Source organism: Choloepus didactylus, chromosome X (genome assembly GCF_015220235.1).
Source record: "Choloepus didactylus isolate mChoDid1 chromosome X, mChoDid1.pri, whole genome shotgun sequence".
Classification (NCBI taxonomy): Eukaryota; Metazoa; Chordata; class Mammalia; order Pilosa; family Megalonychidae; genus Choloepus; species Choloepus didactylus.
The window spans coordinates 63,846,111-63,868,691 of NC_051334.1; the positions used below are offsets into that span (position 1 = coordinate 63,846,111).

Consider the following 22,581-nt stretch of genomic DNA (forward strand, 5'->3'; position numbering starts at 1 on the left):
CATCCTAGTGAGGAACATCCTGAGAGAAAGCTATTTTGAAACCAAAACTACAGAGCAGATGCCAGCCACATGCCTTCCCAGCTAAACAGAGGTTTTCCGGATGCCACTGGCCATCCTCCAGTGAAGGCACCCCATTGTTGATGTGTTACCTTGGACACCTTATGGCCTTAAGACTGTAACTGTGCAACAAAATAAACCCCCATTTATAAAAGCCAATCCATTTCTGGTGTTTTGTAATCTGGCAGCATTAGCAAACCAGAACAAAAAACATTCAAATTGGAGAGGAATAAGTAAAACTTTCAGTTTGCATATCACATGTTCCTATATGTACAATATCCTGAAGTGTCTACAGCAAGGCTACTAGGACTAACAAATGAATACAGAAAAGTGTCAGGGTACCCTAACAACATGCAAAAATCAGTAGTGTTTGTATACAATAATAAGGAGCAATCTGAGATGAAATCAAGAAAAAAATCCATTTACAATAGCAACCCCCAAAATGAAATATTTGGGAATAAATTTACCCAAGGGCACAAAAGACCTGCACACAGAAAACTATGAGAAATTGCTAAAAGAAGTCACAGAGGACCTAAATAAATGGAAGGACATACAGTGTTCATTTATTGGAATACAAAAAATAGAGATGATATCAAGTCTACCTAAATTGATTTGCAGATTCATCACAATACTGATTAAAATCCCAAGAACTTACTTTGCTGAAATAGAAAAATCAATAACCAAATTTATTTGGAAGATCATCTTGACCTGAATACCCAAAAACTCAAGAATGGCAGCAGGCTGATTGGAAAACGTGGGAGCAATAAGCAGTCCCTGGCAGAAGCATGGGAATGTAGCTCAACAAAGCTCCAAATGCAGTTTTAATTAACAAATTTCGATGACTGAATACAACCTATGAGCACTGATATACCCAGATAAACTGGGAAAGGATCCCCTAGGTTTCTCCTGGCAGAGAGGAGGTGAAGATGATGGAAAAATAATACAGAAGTAAATAAAATCAGGGTCTTTTGGAGTCAGCTGAGTTTAGTATACTGGAAAAGGGCTGTGTCCCAAGAAAAGGGGCACACAGAACCAAGTACCAACTCTGGTTCTTGCCTGGTGAACTGGAGTGCTTGGGACTGGCTCTGAAAAGAGGACTTCTTTATTTTTTCCTTTTCCTTCTCTGATTCTAAGTAGCTCATTAGAGAAAGCCTCAGGCATTTTCAATTTTCCATACTGATAATTGTCAGCACTGACCCATGCAAGGATGGAGTTAAGATAGTCAGAGAGTCAAAGGAAAATCTCAAGTGAAGGAGATAATGCCCTTAAGGGAATATTTTCCCTAAAAATGGGGGGGGGAGGCAGGGCCCAGCTCAAGTGGCAACTCATCCTCAGAGAACTCATAGCCAAGGGCCTGGGTAAAAAAACAGAAGCAGTTTAAGCTTGGTTTCTGACACCCTCAGCCCCTGTCCAGGACAGGATCCAGTGATAATTAAAGGCACCACTTTTCTTTATGCCAGTGGGGAGCTGCAGGCTGACAAGTGGGCAGGATAGGAAAACCACAGAGTCTAGAGGCCTCAGAGTAAAGTCTGACAACCTTCTGGGTCTCATCCTCAGGGAAACCTGATACATATTACACTGTCCTGAGACCTGGGCCTATCTGGTCTGGGAAAATCTGATGGGGGTAATCAAGGAAACAAGATGCCTAGACAAAAAATATGAATCACACTAGGAAAAATGAAGATATGGCCTAGTCAAATGAACAAACTTACACTTCAAATGAAATACAGGAGGTGAAATAAGTAATTAAAAATATTCAGATATGTAAATCAATTCAAACATCAAATCAATGAGGTGAGGAAAGATATGGCAAAAGGGATGACGGATATAAAGAAAACATTGGGCAAATATAAGGAAGAACTCAAAAGTTTGAAAAAACAATAGGCAGAAATGGGAATGAAAGGCACAATAGCAGAGATGAAAAACACAATGGAGACATACAAAAGCAGATATGAATATGCAGAAGAATGGCTTCATGAACCTGAGGACAGGATATCTAAGATCCTACACACAAAAGAACAGATAGGGAAAAGAATAAAAAATATGAGCAGTGTCTCAGGGAATTCAATAACAATATGAAGCACATGAATATATATCTCATGGGTGTCCCAGGAGAAGAGAAGGGGAAATGGACACAAAGAATAATGGTTGGAACCACCACTGAAAATTTCCCATCTCTTAGGAAAGATATAAAATTACAGATTCAAGAAATTCAGTGTACCCCAAAAAGAATAGATCTGAGTAGACTGACAACAAGGCATTTAAAAGTCAGATTATAAAATATCAAAGGCAAAGAGAAAATTCTGAAAGCAGCAAGAGAAAAGTGATTCATCACATAAAAAGAAACTTGATGAGACTATGTGAGGATTTCTCAGTAGAAACCATGGAGGTTAGAAGGCAGTGGTATGATATATGGAAGTTATTGAAAGAGAGAAACTGCAAACCAAGAATTTTATATCCAGCAAAACCGTCCTTCAAAAATGAGGGGGAGTTCAAAACATTTTCAGACAAACAGCCACTGAGAGTGTTTGTGAACATGATACTTGCTCTACAAAAAATTCTAAAGGGAACACTATAGACAGAGAGGAAAAGACAGGAGAGAGAGGTTTGGAGAAGTGTGTAGAATTGAAGAATATCAGTAGAGGTAAGAAGAGTGAGAGGAAAAAATTAAATTATGACACATAAAATCCAAAGGACAAAATGGTAAGCAGTAGACATTATGTTGAGTTAAATAAGCCAGAAACAAAAGGATGGATACTGTGTGGTCTCACTAATATGAACTAATATTGATGAGCAAAAATTGAGAGTTGAGATTATAGGTTATCAGGAGATAGAAAGAGGTTGGAGACTGGGCATTTTATGCTGGTTGAGAGAAGAAGGTTAAACAGGACCATATAGATCCAGAAATGGAATGGATAGCATAATAGTGTTTGATGGTAGCAAAATATTGTAAATACTCTGAACAAAGATGAGTGCGAATATGGTTGAAAGAGGAAGGCTAGGTGCATGTATGACACCAGAAGGAAAGATAGGAGATGAAGACTGGGACTGTATAACTTAGTGAAACCTAGAGTGGTCAATGATGGTGATTAAATGAACAAATATAAGAATGTTTTTAGATGATGGAGAACAAATGAATATCAACATTGCAAGGTGCTGAAATTTGGATGGTATAGGGGAAAATACATTCAATGCAAACTGAAGTCTATATTTAATGGTAACATTGTAAGATGCTTCCATTGATTGTAACAAAGGCAATATACCAAAGCTAAATGTCTATTAGAGGGGGAAATAAGGGGGTAGTATGGGATTCTTGGTGCTGTTGTTGTCGTCTGACCATTTCATTGTATACTATTTTAGTTTATTTCTCTTCTATCTTTTATATTTTCATTCTTCATTTTGTTTCTTCCTTTTCCTGTTTCTTTGCAGAAGAAATGGAAATGTCCTCATATAGATTGTGCTGGTGAATGCATAATTATGTGTTAATACCAGGAATCATTGATTGTTTACTTTGGATGGATTGTACTGTGTGTGAATAACACTTTTAAAAATAAACACAGGGATATGAATGCTGCATAAAATGTGGAAAGAGGGATGCACCTACTTCCTGTAGGTATGGAAATAGAATGGCACAGCCCAGCTTGTGTGCAGTGTGATTGTTACACATGAAGTTAACTATGGGGTTGCCATAATAGTCCTGAAACCCTGTTGTTGGGTATATACTCGGAAGAACTGAAAAAAGGGACATGAGTGGACATTGCACACTAGTGCTTATGGCAGCCATAATCATGTAAATTTCCTTGATTGTGAGCTCTTAAAGCAGTCACATCTATTCATGAGCTGTAATGGCTATCTCTAAATTACTCAGCAGGTAAACTCACTGCCCTGCCCCCTACATGGGACATGACTTGCAGGGGTTTAAATCTCCCTGGCAATGTGGGACGTGACTCCCAGAGTTGAGCCTGGACCCATGGGGCTCAAGGTGGTGGCCAGCTCAGCTCTCAAGCTCACAGGTACAATGGCACTGCTTGGGGGACTGTGGTAAGGATCCCTCCAGTTCCACAGCCCACCAATAGAAATAAAAGATTCTGTTGATCACATTAAAAATATTCTTGAGACTCATAAAACCAGATTTCAAGAGGTAGAGAAACAAATTAGTGAACTCAAGGACAGGGTGATAGATTACAAAAGTACAAAGGAATGAATGGTGAAAAAAATAAAAAAAATTTCAAACAGATCTGTGAAATGATGGACAACATGAAGCACACAAATATAAGAATCATTGGTTTTCTGGAAGGGGAAGAGAAGGGTAAAGGGCTAGGAAGAGTATTTGAAAACATTGTTGGGGAAAATAGCCCAACCCTTTTAAAGACATTAATATGCAAATCAAAGATGCCCAACAAACTCCAAATAGAATAAATCCAAATAAATCTACTCTGAGACATATTCTTATCAGATTGTCAGGTGCTGAAGAGAAGGAGAAAGTTCTGAAAGCAGCAAGGGAGAAGCAATTCACTACATACAAGGGAAACAACATAAGAGTAATCATGGACTACTCAGTGGGCACCATGGAGGTCAGAAGGCAGTGGTATGACATATATAAAATTCTGGAAGAGAAAAATTGCCAGCCAAGAATTCATTATTCAGCAAACCTCTCCTTCAAAATGGGGTAGAGCTTAAAATTTTCACAGGCAAACAGATGCTGAGAGAATTTAACAAGGGACCTGTCCTACAAGAAATAAAAAAGTGAGCTCTACCAGCTGAGAAAAAAAGAAAGACAGGAGAGAGACATCTGGAGATGGGCACAGAAATGAAGAGTATTAATAAGAGTAATTTAAAGGAAATAAAGAGAGGGAAAACATAGATCTGACAAAAAATTCAAAGGATAAGATGGCTGATTCAAGAAATGCCTGCACCTGTGAGACACACAATGAGGTGAATGGATCCTGTACACAGTATTTGAGTGACGTACACCAGAAATAAAGGCAAACACTATAATGCCTCACCAATATGGACTAACTACAATGTGTAAACTCAGAATTGAATCTTAAAACATAGCCTAACGTGGACATGATTATTGTAATAGTCCCTAGATCATAAGTTCCTACAGCAGTCAACTCTATTCCTGAATTGTAATGCCTATCTCTAAACTTTGAGATTCTGATCCCTTAGCATATAACCTGATTGGTCTCTGGAACAATGCATATCTCTGAGACACCTGAAACTCAGAGCTAGAGCTTGGCAGATATGAATGTCAGTATTAGTGCATACAGCAACTGTTAAAAAAAAAAAAGCTGAAAAAGAGCCCAGACTTCAATTAGTGATATGAATGAAGCAGATCTGGTTAAGACTAGGGCAAACTGGGCCAAAGGGTAAAGGTCAAAACTGACTGTGTTTTAAAACTTCAACTTCCATGTGAGACCAAGGGAAGAGATGTCTATTTGGTGCAGGATCTATATTTTCTAAACAGTATAACTCTACAGTCAGTTTGTTCAAACACCACAATTACATGGAACTTTGAATAGGAAGTGAGATATGCTTATGGAAGTGAGAATAGGAAGTGAGATATGGTTAGAGTGAAATAGTGATACATCCCAAAGTAATTTGGGCAGAGAATAAAAAAAATATTTACAGCCTCCCCCCCCACAATGAGGAGCTGGGGGAAGGTGCAGAAGTGTTGGACTTCCTCACCTGGACTGGTGTTGCTGTTGTCACAAACATTGGGGCTGGTGGTTTGATGTGCCAAGCACTCGATTGTGGGAATTGCCCTTATGAAACTCATTACTGCAAAGGAGAGGCTAAACTTGCATATAATTAATTGTGCCTAAGAGTCTCCCCCTGAGTACATCTTTGTTGCTCAGATGTGGCTCTCTCTCTCTCTCTCTCACTGAGCCACCTTGCCAGGTGAACTCACTGCCCTCCCCACTACATGGGACCCAACTCCCAGGGGTGTAAATCTCCCTGGCAATGCAGGATATGACTCCAAGTGATGAATCTGGACCTGACATCATGAGATTGAGAATATCTTCTTGACCAAAAGGGGGATGCAAAATGAGATGAAATAGTTTCAGTGGCTGAGAGATTTCAAATGGAGTCAAGAGGTCACTCTGGTGGACATTCTTATGCACTATATAGATAACACCTCTTAGGTTTTAATGTATTGGAATAGCTAGAAATAAATACCTGAAACTACCAAACTCCAACCCAGTAGTCTGGACTCCTGAAGATGATTATATAATAATGTAGATTACAAGGGATGACAGTGTGATTGTGAAAACCTTGTAGAGCACACCCCTTTATCTAGTGTATGGATGGATGAGTAGAAAAATGGGGATAAAAACTAAATGACAAATAGGGTGGGATGGGGGATGGTTTGGGTGTTCTTTTTTACTTTTATTTTTTTACTCTTACTCTGATTCTTTCTGATGTAAGGAAAATGTTTGGAAATAGATTGTGGTGATGAATACATAAGTATATGATTGTACTGTGAACAGTTGATTGTATATGATGGATGATTGTATGGTATGTGACTATATTTCAATAAAACTGAATTAAAAAAAAGAAATGCCTTCACAATAATAAATAATAACATTGAATGTGAATGTAGTCAACTCCCCAATTACCAAATATAGATTGGCAGAATGGATTAAAATATGAACCATCAATATGCTGTTTGCAAGAGACTGATCTTAGATCCAGTGACAAAAAGAGATTGAAAGTGAAAGGTTGGAAAAATTTTTCCACACAAGCTACAGCCAAAAGAAAGCAGTGGTAGAAATATAAATTTCAGATAAAATAGACTTTAAATGCAAGGATGTCATAAGAAACAAAGAAGGACACTATATACTAATAAAAGGGACAATTCACCAAGAAGAAATAACAACCGTAAATGTTTATACACCCAATCAAGGTGCTCCAAAGTACATGAGAAAAATATTGGCAAAATTGAAGGATGAAATAGATGTGTCCACAGTAATCATGGAAGACTTCAATACACCATGCTCTCCTATAGATAGATCCACTAGACAGAGGACCAATAAGGAAATTGAGAAACTAAACTATGTGATAAATGAATTAGAATTAACAGACATATATAGAATATTACATCCCAAATCACCAGGATATACATTCTTCTCTAGTGCTTATGGAACTTTCTCCAGAATACATAAAATGTGGGGTGTTCTGGTTTGCTAATGCTGCCATTATGCAAAATACCAGAAATGGATTGGCTTTTATAAAGGGGGATATATTAAGTTACAAATTTATGTTTCTACAGCCATAAATGCGTCCAAACCAAGGCATAAACATGAGTATACATTCACTGGAAAAAGGCAATTGGAATCTGGAAAACCTCTGTTAGCTTGGAAGGCATGTGGCTGGCATCTGCTTGCTCCCAGGTTGCATTTTATCCTCTCTTAGCTTCTCTGGAGCAAACTCTGGGCTAGTATCTCCAAAGCATCAGCAAAAGACTGCTTTCAAAGGCCATCTCCAAAATGTCTCTGTTAGCTGCAGCAGCATGGAAATCCTTCTATCTGAGATTTTATAGGGCTCTGGTAAACTAAACAAGACCCATGCTGAATTGGCAGCACCACACCTCCATGGAAATAATCTAATCAAATGTAATACCCAAAGTTGGGTGTGTCACATCTCCATGGAAACAACCTAATCCAAAGATTCCAAACTAATCAACACTAATATGTCTGCCCCCACAAGACTGCATTGAAGAACACGGTGTTTTGGGGGACATAATATATCCAAACCAGCACACTGGGGCATTAAAAAAGCCTCAATAAATTTTATATGCTTGAAATTTTTCAAAGCACATTATCTGACCACAATGGAATCAAGCTAGAAGTCAATCACCATCAAAGATCTAGAACATTCACAAATATCTAGAGTTTAAACAACAAACTCCTAAACTCAGTGGGTGAAAGAAGAAATTGCAAGAGAAATTGTTAAATATCTAGAGATGAATGAAAATGAGAACACAACATATCAAAACTTATGGGATGCAGTGAAGGCATTACTGAGGGGGAATTCATAGCTCTAAATGCATGCAATAAAAAGGAAGAGCTAAAATCAAAGAACTAATGGAACAACTGAAGAAGCTAGAAAATGATCAACAAACTATTCCTAAAGGAAGTAGAATAAAAGAAATAACAAGAATTAAAGCAGAAATAACTGATATCAAGAACAAAATAAAACAGAGAGAGAATAAATAAAACCAAATTTTTTTCTTTCAGAAGATCAATGAGATTGACAAACACTTAGCTAGAGACAAAGTAAAAAAGACAGAAGACCCAAATTAACAACATGATAAATGAGAGGGGGGACATTACTGTGGAACCCAAAAAATTTAAAAAATCATAAGTGGATACTATGAACAACTGTATGCAAACTAGACAATTTAGAGGAAATCGATGATTTACTGGAAACATACAAACAACCTAATCTGACCAGAGAAGACATAGAAGACCTCAACAAGCCAATCACAAGTAAAGAGATCCAATCAAAAAGCTTCCTACAAATAAAAGCCCAGGGCCAGATGGCTTCATAGGGGAATTTTATGAAACTTTCCAAAAAGAACTGACATCATTCCTCCTCAAACTCTTCCAAAAATTGAAGAAAATTGAACACTACCTAACTCATTTTATGAAGACAAAATCGCTCTAATACCAGATAAAGATGATACAAGAAAGGAAAACTACAGGCAAATCTCTCTAATGAATACAGATGCAAAACTTCTCAACAAAATACTTGTAAATTGATTCCAAAGACACTTTAAAAAATCATACACCATGACCAATTGGGGTTCATCCCAGGCGTGCAAGAATGGTTCAATGTAAGAAAATCAATCAATGTAATACAGCACATAAACAAATCAAAAGAGAAAATCAAATGATCATGTCAATAGTTGCTGAAAAAGCATTTGAAAAAATCAGCATCCTTTTTTGTGAACTTTAACATATATACATAGCAGTGATAACTTTCAAAGTATTATTTCACAAGTTGTTAGCAAATTTCAAAGAATATCATGCATCACAGTTCCACAACTTCATCCATTTCTATTATTGTAAAATATAACATACACACAGAAAGGTTTCAACTCTTGATTTACAGCTCAACAAGCAGTTGTATAGGTAATTTCAAAAACTGTCATGGGCTACAGTTCCACAGTCGCAGACCCTTCCTTATTATGGAATACAAGGTATATACAGAAAGGTGAAGACCTTTAATGCACAATTCAATGAGTAGCAATAGAGAAAATTTCAAAGGATGCAATAGGCTAGAGTTCCACCATGACATTTACATCCTTCAAGCCTATCCAACACTGAAGCATGCTGATCCATTTTTTGATTTAAAATTTTTTTTTCAAAAGGTAAGAATTTAAGGCAACTTCCTCAATATGATAAAGGGCATACATGAAAAACCCACAGTCGGCATACTATTCAATGTTGAGAGACTAAAAGCCTTCCCTCTAAGATCAGGAGAGACAAGCATGCCTGCTGTCATCACTATTATTCAGCATTGTTCTAGAAATTCTAGCCAGAGCAATACAGCAAGACAAATAAATAAAAGGCATACAAGTAGGAGAAGAAGAAGTATACTGTTATTATTTGCAGATGATATGATCTTATATTTGGAAAACCCTGAGAAATTGATGACACAGCTACTTGAGCTAATAAATAAATTCTGCAAGTAGGTAGGATACAAGATAAATGTGCAAAAGTCAATAATGTTCCTATACACTAGAAATGACCTAACTGAATAGAAACTCAAGAAAAATATTCCATTCTCAATAGCAACTAAAATTTCAAGTACCCAGGAATAAACTTAACCAAGATGTAAAAGACCACTACACAGAAAATTACATAACTTTAATAAAAGAAATACAAGGGGATCTGAAGAGATGGAAAGATACTCCGTGTTCATGGACAGGAAGGCTAAAGACAGTTAAAATGTCAAGCCTATTGAAGCTTATCTACATAATCAATGCAATCCAATAAAAATTCCAACAACCTACTTTGGAGACTTGAAAAAGTGAGTTCTCAAATTTATTTGGAAGGGAAACATGCCTCAAAATGCTAAACACAATCTAAAAAAGAAAAATGAAGTGGGAGGACTTACACTTCCTGACTTTGAAGGCTACTATGAAACCACAGTAGTCAAAGCAGCCTGGTATTGGCACAAAGATAGACACACTGATCAATGGAATCAAAATTGAAAATTCAGAAATAAACCCCCAGATCTATGGTTGACTGATCTTTGATAAGTCCCCCAAATCCACTGAACTGGGGCAGAATAGTCTCTTCAAAAAATGGGGCTGGGAGAACTGGATATCTTTATTCAAAAGAATGAAAGAGGACCCCTACCTCACACCTATTCAAAAATTAACTCAAAGTAGATTGAACACTTCAATATAAGAGAAAGTACCATAAAACTCCTAGAAGACAGTGTAGGGAAACATCTTCAAGACCTCATATTAGGAGATCACTTCCTAGACTTTACACCCAAAGCACAAGCAACAAATACATAACTATATGATTGTACTGTGAACAGTTGATTGTATACCATGGATGATTGTATGGTATGTGAATATACCATACAAATTTAATTTAAAAAAAAACTGAATTTAATTTAAACTGAATTTAATTTAAAAAAAAGAAAAAGAAGTCATTCTGGAGGTTATTCTTATGTGTTATATAGATATCCCTTTGCAGTTTTTAGTATATTGGAATAGCTAGAAGGAAATACCTGAAATTGTTGAACTACAACCCTGTAGACTTGATTCTTGAAGATGATTGTATAACTATATAGCTCACAAAGTGTGACTCTGGGATTGTGAAAACTTTGTGGCTAACATTCCCTTTATCCAGTGCATGGACAGATGAGTAGAAAAATGGGGACAAAAATTAAATGTATAATGGGGGAATGGGGGGATGGGATGTTTTGAGTGTTCTTTTACTTTTATTTTTATTCCTATTTTTATTTTTTGGAGTAATGAAAATGTTCAAAAATTGATTTTGGTGATGAATGGACAACTACATATGGTACTGTGAACAATTGATTGTACACTTTGAATGATTATATAGTATATGAATATATCTCAGTAAAATTGATTTTTAAAAAATGAGGGAGAGTGCAATACATTCAAAGATAAAGAAAAGTTATACAAAAAGGGAATTCATCACCTGACTTAAAAGCAATGCTCAAAGGAGTTCTTCAGACTGAAAAGAAAGGACCATAGACAGTGGTTCAAAGCAGCATAAAGAAATAAAGGCCTCTAGTAAATGTAACCATTTGGGTAAATATAAATGCAAGTATTATTGTAGCATATTATTTGGTATGTAACTCCACTTCTTATTTCCTATAGGTGCTAATGTGCAAATGAATAAAAGCAATGCTAAATCTATGGTTTTGGAAATACAATATACTAAGATATAAGTGGTAACAAGTACAAAATTAGGTGGGGGACAGAGTGGAATAAGCAAAGTATGCATACTATGGAGGTAAGTTTGGTATCAAACAAAATATGACTGTTATGTATTTAGCATGTTACATTTTAACACCATGATAGTCACAAGGAAAACAGATGAAAAATATACTAAGATATAAGGAAAAGGCACTCAATATGGTGCAACACAAAAAAATCAAATACATATAAAAGTAGATATTAAAAGAAGAATTGAGGAACAAAAAATATATGACTTACAAAGGTAAATGGCAGAAGAAAGTCTGCATTATCAGTACTGTCATTAAATGAAAAGAGATTAAACTCTCAAATCAAAAGATAGATATTGGAAGAATAGATTTAAAAAACAGGCCCCAACTTATGCTGTCTGCAAAGGAACTATCCTTAAATTCAGAGGTTCACATAGATTGAAAGTAAAAAGATTGAAAAAATACACCATGCAAGTGGTAACTAAAAGAGAACTGGGGTAGCTATATTAATACCAGATAAAATAGACTTTCAGTGGAAACAGTTACAAGGGGCAAAGATGGTAATTATATACTGATAAAAGGGAAAATTCAACAGAATGTACCTATTATAAATATGTAGGTATTTGACAGCAGAGATCCACTATATCTGAAGCAAATACTGACAGAATTGAAGGAAGAAACTGATGATTCTACATTAATAGTAGGAGACTTTAAGACACCACTTTCAATAATGGATACAACATCTAGTCAGATGATCAATAAAGAATTAAAAGACTTGAACAAAACTGTAAACAAATTAGACCTAACAGACATGAATAGTTCATCCAACAATAACAGAATATACATTCTTCTCAAGTTCACATGTATAATTCTCCAGGATAGATGATATCTTGGGTCATAAAACAAGTCTCAATAAATGAAAAATTATTGAAACCATAAATGCATATTCTCTGACCATAATGGAATGAAGCAAGAAATCAATAACAGAGGGAGAAATGGAAAATTTGCAAATATGTGGAAATTAAGCAACATAATTTAAAACAACTAATGGGTTAAATAGGAAATCACAAGCAAATTTAGGGACTTTCTTGAGGGGAATGAAAATGAAAATAAAACATACCAAAACTTATGCAGTGTAGCAAAGGCAGTGCTAAGAGGGAAATATATAGCTCTAAATGCTTACATTAAAAAAGAAGAAAGACTTCAAATCAGAGACCCAACCTCTGAAGTGGGGTCCCCTTTCCCCTTAATCCTATAACATCTGCAAAGCAAAAATGTTGTGTAAACGGCATTAGGCCATGAGGAGGGGGGAGTGAGACTGTACCAGTTAAAGGAAGCAAAACTTTACCGTTTAGGGGAGGCGAAACTGTGGTTGCACGCATCGGCCAAGCATAACCCTTTAACAATCAATAGCTGCACCAGTTCCAAGTGAAACCCTTTGTAACCCTTTAACAATCAATAACTGTACAAGTTCCAAGTGAAACTCTTTGGGAAATTGTTTTTTTTGTAATCAAGAGCTAACTGCCAACTCTGCTTCTGTTAGAATAGCTTGCTTGCGTTTCTAGGATACGGTTTCTGTCTATATAAGGCACCAGCGCACACAGGTGGGGGCTGCTCACTGAATTCCTTGTGCGGAGGGAGTCAAGCTGAGCAGTTGCCCGCCGACTAATAAAGGCTTTTTTAAATTCTAATTGGCTGTCTCGAACTTTAACTTGCGGGCACCGTAACATTTGGAGGCCCCAGCAAGATTTCTCCTCGGTGTTTGCTGAGGCTCATGGGTTGAGACAAAGGTCTGACTACCGGCCCTCCCCCAGGGGGCGTGCGCTGAGAGACGTTCCTCAGCCCCGGCGGAGAACCGAGTGGTCAAGCCTCAAAATTCAAAAATTCGCCTCTGGAGGCATCTGGACGTGGGCCCACAACGGTAAGAGATCTCTAATCTGGTCTGGTGGGGTACCCCTTTAGGGTTTTTAGGAGGGCTGGATGCAGCCATAACTCCGAGACCCGCCCTCGGACCACGACGGTGGCCGGTGGCCTCAGGTTCAGGTTCTGGTTCAGGTTCGAAATTGGTCTCTTAGTGCAGACCTAGCCTCTGTTTTGTGTTTTGTTGTTAGTGTCTTTGTTCTGTTCTGTTTCTGTTTTGTCACCCATCAGTCACGTTATGGGTCAGTCTCCGTCTTCTTCCGCTTGCTCTCTGCTACAATGTTTCTTAAAAAATTTCCAGGACTTTCGGCGACGAGCTGCAGGATCGGGAGCCATAGTCAACCCAGGAACTCTCCGGACCCTCTGCGAGCTAATTGGCCACCAGAGGGCACTCTAAACTTGCCGATTGCCTTTCAGGTTCAAAAAGTCATTTGTGGGAAACCAGGACATCCGGATCAGATTCCCTACATTGAAACCTGGATCGACGTCCTCACTGACCACCCCACGTGGCTTAAAAATTGCTCACCACCTAAACTGTCCAAAGAGCGAGATGTGCTCATTCTAAAGGGGCCACCCAAAAGGCCCCTGGTCCTCGACCCCCCACAGGATAGTCCCCCCTTAACACGGCCCCCACCTTATCCCGCAGGGCCCCTTGCCCTTCCCCCTAGCTCAGGGCCTTCTGCCCCCAGCCCAAGGCCCTCTCCTCCCAGTCCAGAACCCTCCGTTCTCAGCCCGGGACCCGTTGCTTCCAGCTCGGGACCCTCTACCTCAAAAACAGAGGGACCCCTTGTTCCCACTCCGGATTCCACTACACCCCCGACAACTCTCTCCAGCCCCCCCATATCCGTTCCAGAAGTTCGTACGGACCGCATGGTCAGGTCCTTGGCCCCGCCCAATTACCTCTGAGGCAAGTCATTCAGGGCCCCCCTGAAGACCCAAAGCCCTTTATGGTTTATGTTCCTTTTTCCACCAGCGACCTGTACAACTGGAAAAATCAAAACCCTTCTTTCTCTCAAAACCCCCAAGGACTAATTTCTCTGTTAGAGTCCATTTTCTTTACTCATCAGCCCACATGGGATGACTGTCAACAACTTCTGCAGACCCTTTTCACATCAGAGGAGAGAGAGAGAATCCATGCCCAGGGACGGAAACTAGTCATGGGTCCAGACGGTCTGCCAACCACGGAAGTAGACTGCCTTGAGGCTGTTTTTCCCTTCACCCGACCCCAGTGGGACCCTAACACTGATCAAGGTAAGGAGGCTCTCGAACGGTACCACCAGACTCTAATGGGGGCTCTCTGAGCAGCAGCGCGGAGGCCTACAAATATGTCTAAGGTAACTGAGGTGACTCAGGGGGCCACTGAGTCCCCCACCGCTTTTCTAGAGCACCACCAGGAGGCTTACCGGTTATATACCCCTATAGATCCAGAGGTGCCAGAAAACAGGCAGGCAATTAATATTGCCTTCGTTGCCCAGTCAGCCCCAGATATAAGGAAAAAGTTACAGAAGTTAGAAGGCTTTGAGGGAAAAGTACTGAGCGAGTTGGTGGAAGTTGCTCAACGAGTCTTCAATAATAGGGAAAGTTCAGAAGACTTAAACAAAAAAATGGCGAAAGTCCTACTTGCCATGAGTGAGGACCAGGCGCAGAATAAAAACTGAGGAGGGGGTCAGAAGTTTGGAGAAAAGTCAGGGGGAGGAAATAAACTGTCTGGCGGGAGAGGAGGGTGAAAAGGACCCTCTCTAGGCCAAAACCAATGTGCTTTCTGTAAGGAGCAGGGGCACTGGAAAAACGAGTGCCCGAAAAAATCCTGTTGAGGACCGTCAAAGGTCCTTCTAGAGAAGGAAGACTGATGAGGCCGGGGCTCCGCCCTTAGCCCCCAGGAGCCCAGGGTCACTCTTAAAGTAGGGGGCCAAGACATTGACTTTTTAGTGGACACTGGGGCAACTTTTTTTGTGCTCCAGGAAGCAAAAGGCCCTCTATCGCAAAAACGGACCCCAATTCAGGGGGCCACTGGAAGAATCAAGTCCTATCCATAGACACAGGCCCAGATAAGTAACTTAGGGGAAGGAACCGTTACTCACTCCTTCTTAGCTATGCCTGAGTGCCCTTACCCTCTAGTTGGCCGTGACTTGCTCCACAAGCTAAGAGCAACCATCTCCTTCCAAGATGAAAGGCCGGAAGTAAATTTTCCTAGACAGCCGAGTTCCATCTTAATTACCTGCCCCCTGTCCAAAGAGTACCTCCTCCTAACCGGGGAAGATACTCCTAAACAAGAGACTGAGCTCCTAATAAAATGGCAAAAAGAAATTCCAGAAGTATGGGCAGAAACCAATCCCCCAGGACTGGCTGGCCACCAGCCCCCAATAGTTGCCCAGCTTCTAAGCCATGCCACACCTGTCCGGATTCAGCAATATCCAATGAGTTACCAAGCTAAAAAAGGAATAGCTGTCCACATTAAGAGACTAAGGGAAGCGGGGATCCTTGTACCCTGCAAGTCCCCTTGGAACACCCCGCTCCTACCTGTCCAGAAACCAGGGACCGAGGACTTCAGGCCAGTACAAGACCTACGAGAGGTCAACAAGAGGGTCGAGATGATCCACCCAATGGTCCCTAACCCATATACCCTGCTTAGCTTGCTTCCTCCTGATCGGAAAGTGTACACTGTACTAGATTTAAAGGATGCCTTGTTTTCACTACCCCTGGCTCTGGTCAGCCAGCCTCTTTTTGCCTTTGAGTGGACAGACCCCGAAGTAGGGGATTCAGGACAATTAACCTGGACTAGACTGCCCCAAGGTTTTAAAAACTCTCCTACTCTCTTTGATGAAGCCCTTAGCCAGGACTTACTAGAATTCTGGGAAGGACACCCCGAGGTTACTGTCCTCCAATATGTAGATGACATCCTTCTTGCAGCAAAATCCCCCAAGGAGTGCCAGAAGGCTACAAAGGAATTATTAAAAGCTCTCAGGCAGCTAGGATACCGGGTATCAGCAAAGAAAGCACAGCTATGCGTTCCCCAATCCTCTTATCTTGGGTACAATATAACTGAAGGGAAGAGAGCACTGTCTAACAAATGCATCCAAGCCATCCTCCAAATTCTGACACCCCAAACGAAACTGCAAGTCCTGGAATTTTTAGGAGTGGTCAGATATTGCCGGCTGTGGATCCTTGGGTTTGCCGAAATAGCCTGTCCCCTTTATGCTAGCACCGGGGGAAAGGACATAGAGCTAACTTGGACTGACAAGGAGGAGGGAGCTTTCCGGGCTCTAAAAAAGGCACTTACCCAAGCCCCAGCCTTAGCACTCCCAGATCTCAGAAAACCATTCCAGCTGCATGTAGCTGAGGCACAAGGGGCAGCAAAGGGAGTGTTAACACAGCGCTTAGGGCCATGGAAACAGGTCGTGGCTTATCTTTCAAAGCGCCTCAATCCGGTTGTGGCAGGTTGGCCTAACTGCCTCTGGGCCATTGTGGCCACTGCCTTGCTAATTAAAGAAGCCTCTAAACTCACCTTTGGGCAAGAACTGCAAATCATCGCCCCCCACGCAGTTGAAACCCTCCTCAAAAGCCCCCCGGACAGGTGGCTCTCTAACACAAGAATTACTCAACACCAAGTTCTTCTCCTTGATCCATTCAGAATAAAGTTTCTTCAAACCTCAGCTTTAAACCCAGCTACTTTGCTGCCAGAAAATAATCCCAGCCAACCCATTCATAACTGTGTTGAAACCTTAGCAGCAACCACCAATCTGCGTGAAGATCTGACTGATCTGCCGCTCCAAAACCCAGACGAAACTCTCTATACTGACGGGAGCAGTTTCATTCAAGACAGGACTCGAGTCATGGGAGCAGCAGTAGTGACAGCCTCTAAGGTAATATGGGCCCAAGCCCTAAACCATGGGACATCTGCGCAAAAAGCTGAGCTAATAACCCTCACCCAAGCTCTCCGATGGGCCTAGGAAAAAGTGGTGAACATCTACACAGACAGCCAATACGCATTCACCACTGTACACGTGCATGGGGCCATCTATCAGGAACACGGCCTCCTAACCAGCAGGGGAAAGGACATTAAAAATGCCTCAGAAATACCAGAGCTTTTAATAGCCCTTTGGCTTCCCAGAGCAGTAGCCATAATCCATTGCAAAGGACATCAAACCTCAAATACACCCGAAGCAAAGGGGAATGCTTTTGCTGACCAGACGGCCAAAGAAGCGGCCCTAAAGCCAGTGGGGCCCCTTCAAGTCTTGCCCCTCCTACCACCCCGGGTACTAAAAACTGCCCCTACTTATTCAGACTCTGACATTCGTCTAAGTCAAGTGCTCCAAGATAGAGATGATTCAAAGGGGTGGAAAGTCCTCCCCGACTCTAGAATCCTCCTACCAGAGTCACTGGGAAGAGACTTAATTTTACAAACACATCAGAGTACACACCTGGGGGGGGGGGACGAAATTAGCTGAATTGCTAAGAATTGACTTTTACATACCTAAGCTTTTTCAGGAAGCAAAAGAGGTAAGCAGAAGATGCCACGTCTGCACCCAAGTCAACCCAAGTCATGTAAGTACCCCTGCTACTCCCGGTCACCGCCTAAGAGGTCAGCTCCCAGGAGAGCAATGGGAAATAGGCTTCACGGAACTGCCTCCCAGACCAGGGGGATATAAGTACTTACTTGTGCTGGTGGACACCTTCTCAGGATGGGTTGAGGCCTACCCAACTCAGTCAGAGTCAGCCCAGGTAGTAGCTAACAAATTATTAGCTGAAATTATCCCTTGGTTTGGCCTACCGGTAACAATGGGGTCTGACAATGGTCTGGCTTTTATAGCCCAAGTTACCCAGAATTTGGTAAAAGCATTAGGAATCGAATGGAAACTGCACTGCATCTATAGACCGCAAAGCTCAGGGAAGGTACAAAGGATGAATCGGACACTTAAGGAAACCCTCACCAAACTTAAATTGGAGACTGGCAGAAACTGGGTGAGCCTCCTTCCATTTGCCTTGCTCAAAGCTAGGTGCACCCCTTATGTAAAAGGTATTACTCCATATGAAGCCATGTTTGGCAGGCCACCCCCGCTCCTCCCCAAGTTAGGGGAGGAGCAGCTCGCTTCCCTGTCTAACTCTGAACTTCTCAAGTCCCTACAGGCCTTACACTACAACTCCAAAAACATCCACCACACCGTCCACGCCCACCGCTCGAAACCTGATGCCGTGAAAGAGGAAACCCCTACCGCTGAACCTGGGGACTTGGTGTGGATCAAGAAAAGAGACCCCTCCTCCCTCGAAGCACGCTGGGCTGGACCTTATCAGGTGATCCTAAGCACACCAACCACCGTGAAGGTCGCAGGTAAAAGATTTTGGATACATCACTCACAAATTAAGAGGGCGGACTCCGACCAGAACGCAGAATGGGTTGTACAGAAAACATCAGATCCCCTAAAACTTTGGCTGTGGTGACGTACGCCATTATGCTGACTCTAGTAACAGTACTAACTGCCGAGAACCCTCATCAAGCCACTAATTATACATGGCAGTTAACTCACACCATTGATGGAACAATAGTTAGCCAAATTAGCACTCCTGGCAGCCCTAAATTTGTTTTTGACCTATGTAAACTCTTTGGGGAGACCTGGAATTTGCCAGTGAGGGCAAAAGGTGGAAGAGCAGGGGTGAAAGCTTATGGCTGTGGTGCATTACCCCAGGAACAAGGGCTGTGGCATAGTCAACATTATATCTGTCTGCAGGAAAGTGCCTCAGCATGCGGGGGAGAGGACGATTACTTCTGTTACAGTTGGGGTTGTGAAACCATAGCCCCATGGAAAAATGTAGACCATCTGTTAAGGGTCATGAGGGATAAAAGGCCAGAAGCTCCTACTAAGAACTGTGTAATTGGAGATTGTGACCCTGTTACTTTTGAACCACAGCAGTTTTGGGAGGACTCCCAGTGGTTAGGAGGAAAAACGTGGGGATTGCGCCTATATGTATCAGGATATGATCCTGGAGTGCTATTTACTATTCAGAAAAAGGCAATCCCAAAGTCTCTAAATCCAATAGGCCCCCTGGTTCCCATTGCAATCGAAATACCCATAGCAACTCCTTCCCCACCTACCCATCTTTCTGATACCATGAGCCATCCCTTACCACCTAAGGCAACCCCCCTTCCTTCACCTCCAAGCTCCCACCAAAAGTCCATACTCCATACACTTAAATTTATGTTCAAGTTCCTAAATAAGACTTCCTCCAACTTAACTAAAGACTGCTGGTTATGCCTAAACCCCAAACCACCCTACTATGCAGGTCTAGGAGCTAACCGAAGTATAGGAACAGCTGAAGATGATATCCAAAATATTTCTCTGTCAGATGATCACCAAAACTCACACTATTGTCCCTGGGGCACTACTCCTAAGCTCACTTTAGGTGACTTTCAAGGACAAGGAACATGTTTTCTATCCCCCCAATTCCTTTTGTCAACCTCCCCTTACGCTAACTCTTGTACCTCCGAGACCACCTTTAGCAACAGCTCTGCGAAGCATCACGAATATTATTTAGTAGCACCCAAGGGAACATGGCTTGCCTGCACAACAGGGCTAACTCCATGCTTATACCCCCTGGCTCTCATGCAACCCGGAGCCCCAGGACTATGCATTCTCACCCATGTCTTCCCCCAGGTATATTACTATTCTGGCAAAGGGGGTAGGGAACACCTTGGATTAACTAACTTAAAATGGGTCAAGTGAGGAGTGCCCATATTAGTGTCCATGCTTCTTGGCATTGGTGTAGCCGGAGCAACCACAGTAGGAACCATGGCACTAGTCATAGGAGACCAAAACTTCAAAAGTCTTAGTGCCCAAATTGATCAAGATCTAAAAACCCTGGAGGAGAGCGTCACTAAATTTGAAGAGTCCCTAAGTTCTTTAGCTGAAGTAGTGCTCCAAAACTGACGGGGACTCGACCTTCTATTCCTGAAGCAGGGAAGGCTCTGTTTAGCCCTAAGTGAAGCATGTTGCTTCTATACTAACCACTCAGGTGTAATTAAAGGAAGTTTGAGCCAACTCTGAAAAAGACTACAAGATAGGGAAGAGCAAAGGAAAAAGGAGGCAAACTGGTTTGAAAATTTATTTTCTTGGTCCCCATGGTTAACTACCCTAGTGTCAGCAGTCGCTGGACCCTTGGTCCTTCTCATATTAGCCCTGATCATAGGTCCTTGTGTTCTAAGGTATTTAATTCAGTTCATCCAGTGATGCATTCAAAGCATAAAACTCATGGTTTTGCAGTCTCAATATCAACACCTATCCTCAGAAGAAACAATGATTTGATTCTCCCAAAAATCAGTGGGGAATGAAGTGGGGTCCCCTTTCCCCTTAATCCTATAACATCTGCAAAGCAAAAATGTTGTGTAAATGGCATTAGGCCATGAGGAGGGGGGAGTGAGACTGTACCAGTTAAAGGAAGCGAAACTTTACCATTTAGGGGAGGCGAAACTGTGGTTGCACGCATTGGCCAAGCATAACCCTTTAACAATCAATAGCTGCGCCAGTTCCAAGTGAAACTCTTTGTGAAATTGTTTTTTTGTAACCAAGAGCTAACTGCCAACTCTGCTTCTGTTAAAATAGCTTGCTTGCATTTCTAGGATACGGTTTCTGTCTATATAAGGCACCAGCGCACACAGGTGGGGGCTGCTCACTGAATTCCCTGTGCGGAGGGAGTCAAGCTGAGCAGTTGCCAGCCGACTAATAAAGGCTTTTTTAAATTCTAATTGGCTGTCTCAAACTTTAACTCGCAGGCACCATAACAACCTCAAAAGTGCAAGAACTAGAAAAGAAGAGCAAATTAAAACCAAAGTGAGCAGAAGGAAGAAATAATAAACATTGGAGTGGGGATAAATGAAAATATAAAGAAAAGCATCGACAAAACCAAAAGTTTTTTCTTTGAAAAGATGAGTAAAATTGTCAAACATTTAGCTAGACTGACAAAGAAAAAAAGGGAGAACATACAAATATGGTAAATCAGAAATGGAAATGGGGGCATTACTTCTGATCCCACTGAAATAAAAAGTACAATAAGAGGATACTATGAACAACTGTGTACCAGGTTGGATGCATTATGTCTCCTAAAACACAATGTTCTTTAATGCAATCTTGTGGGAGCAGATGTATTAGTGTTGATTTGGTTGGAATCCTTTGATTGAGTATTTCCATGGAGATGTGATTCAATCAACTGTGTGTGAAACTTTTGATTGAATTATTTCCATGGAGATGTGGACCTCTCCAATTCAGGGTGGGTCTTGATTTAATCACTGGATTCCTATAAAAGAGCTCACAAACAGAAGGACCAGAGAGCAGCTGAGAGAGACACTTTGGTGATGGCCACTGAAAGCAGAATTTTGCTGACACTTTGGAGATGCTAGCCCAGTGTTTGCTCCAGAGAAGTTAAGAGATGACAAAATGCCCCAAGAGCAAAATTTTGAAGAATGCAGAGCATATGGGAGAGGAGCTGGAACACAACCTGGGATCAGCAGATGGCAGCCATGTGACTTTCCAGCTAACAGAGGTTTTCTGGATGCCATTGGCCTTCCTTCAGTGAAGTTATACTCAAGTTGATGCCTTAATTTGTATATTTGCATGGCCTTCAGGCTGTAAATTTGAAACCAGATAAACCCCCTTTATAAAATTCAATCCAATTCTGGTATTTTGCATAACAGCAGCATTAGCAAAATGAAACAAACTGTATACCAATAAATTATATAACCTATATAAAATGGACAAATTCTTAGAAACACACAGAATGCCTACATTGACTCAAGAAGAAATAGAGGATCTCAACAAACCAATTAACAATTAAGAGTTTGAATCAGTAAACAAATACCTCCTAACAAAGGAAAGCTTAGGACAAAATATTCTACCAAACATTCCAAGAATAATTAACTCCATTTCTACTAAACTCTTCAAAAAAACTGAAGAGGAGAGTAGACTCCTTAATTCATTCTGTAAGGCCAACATCATCCTCATACCAAGCCCATATACTGATACTACAAGAAAAGAAAATTACAGACCAATAACTCCTATGAATATAGATGGAATAATATTGAACAAAATACTAGCCAACCAAATCCAAAAGCATATCAAAAGAATTAGACACCATGATCAAGTGGAATTTATCCCTGCTATGCAAGGATGGTTC

At 40.9% G+C, this 22,581-nt stretch overlaps 1 protein-coding gene across 3 annotated transcripts; it reads left to right on the forward strand.

The window, feature by feature from the left end:
- Positions 1-13,131: 13,131 nt before the first annotated feature.
- On the forward strand, positions 13,132-21,136 carry LOC119523258. 3 transcript variants are annotated; one of them, XM_037822028.1, is made up of 3 exons: positions 13,132-13,420; positions 14,487-17,282; positions 17,899-21,136. In XM_037822028.1, the coding sequence occupies exons 2-3, from the start codon at positions 15,513-15,515 to the stop codon at positions 18,856-18,858; spliced, it is 2,730 nt and encodes a 909-aa protein (XP_037677956.1). In that variant the 5' UTR covers positions 13,132-13,420; positions 14,487-15,512; the 3' UTR covers positions 18,859-21,136. The 3 variants fall into 3 exon arrangements, with proteins under 3 accessions (XP_037677956.1, XP_037677958.1, XP_037677957.1); XM_037822030.1 differs by having other exon boundaries at positions 14,520-17,282; XM_037822029.1 differs by lacking the exon at positions 13,132-13,420 and having other exon boundaries at positions 13,466-17,282.
- Positions 21,137-22,581: the final 1,445 nt, after the last annotated feature.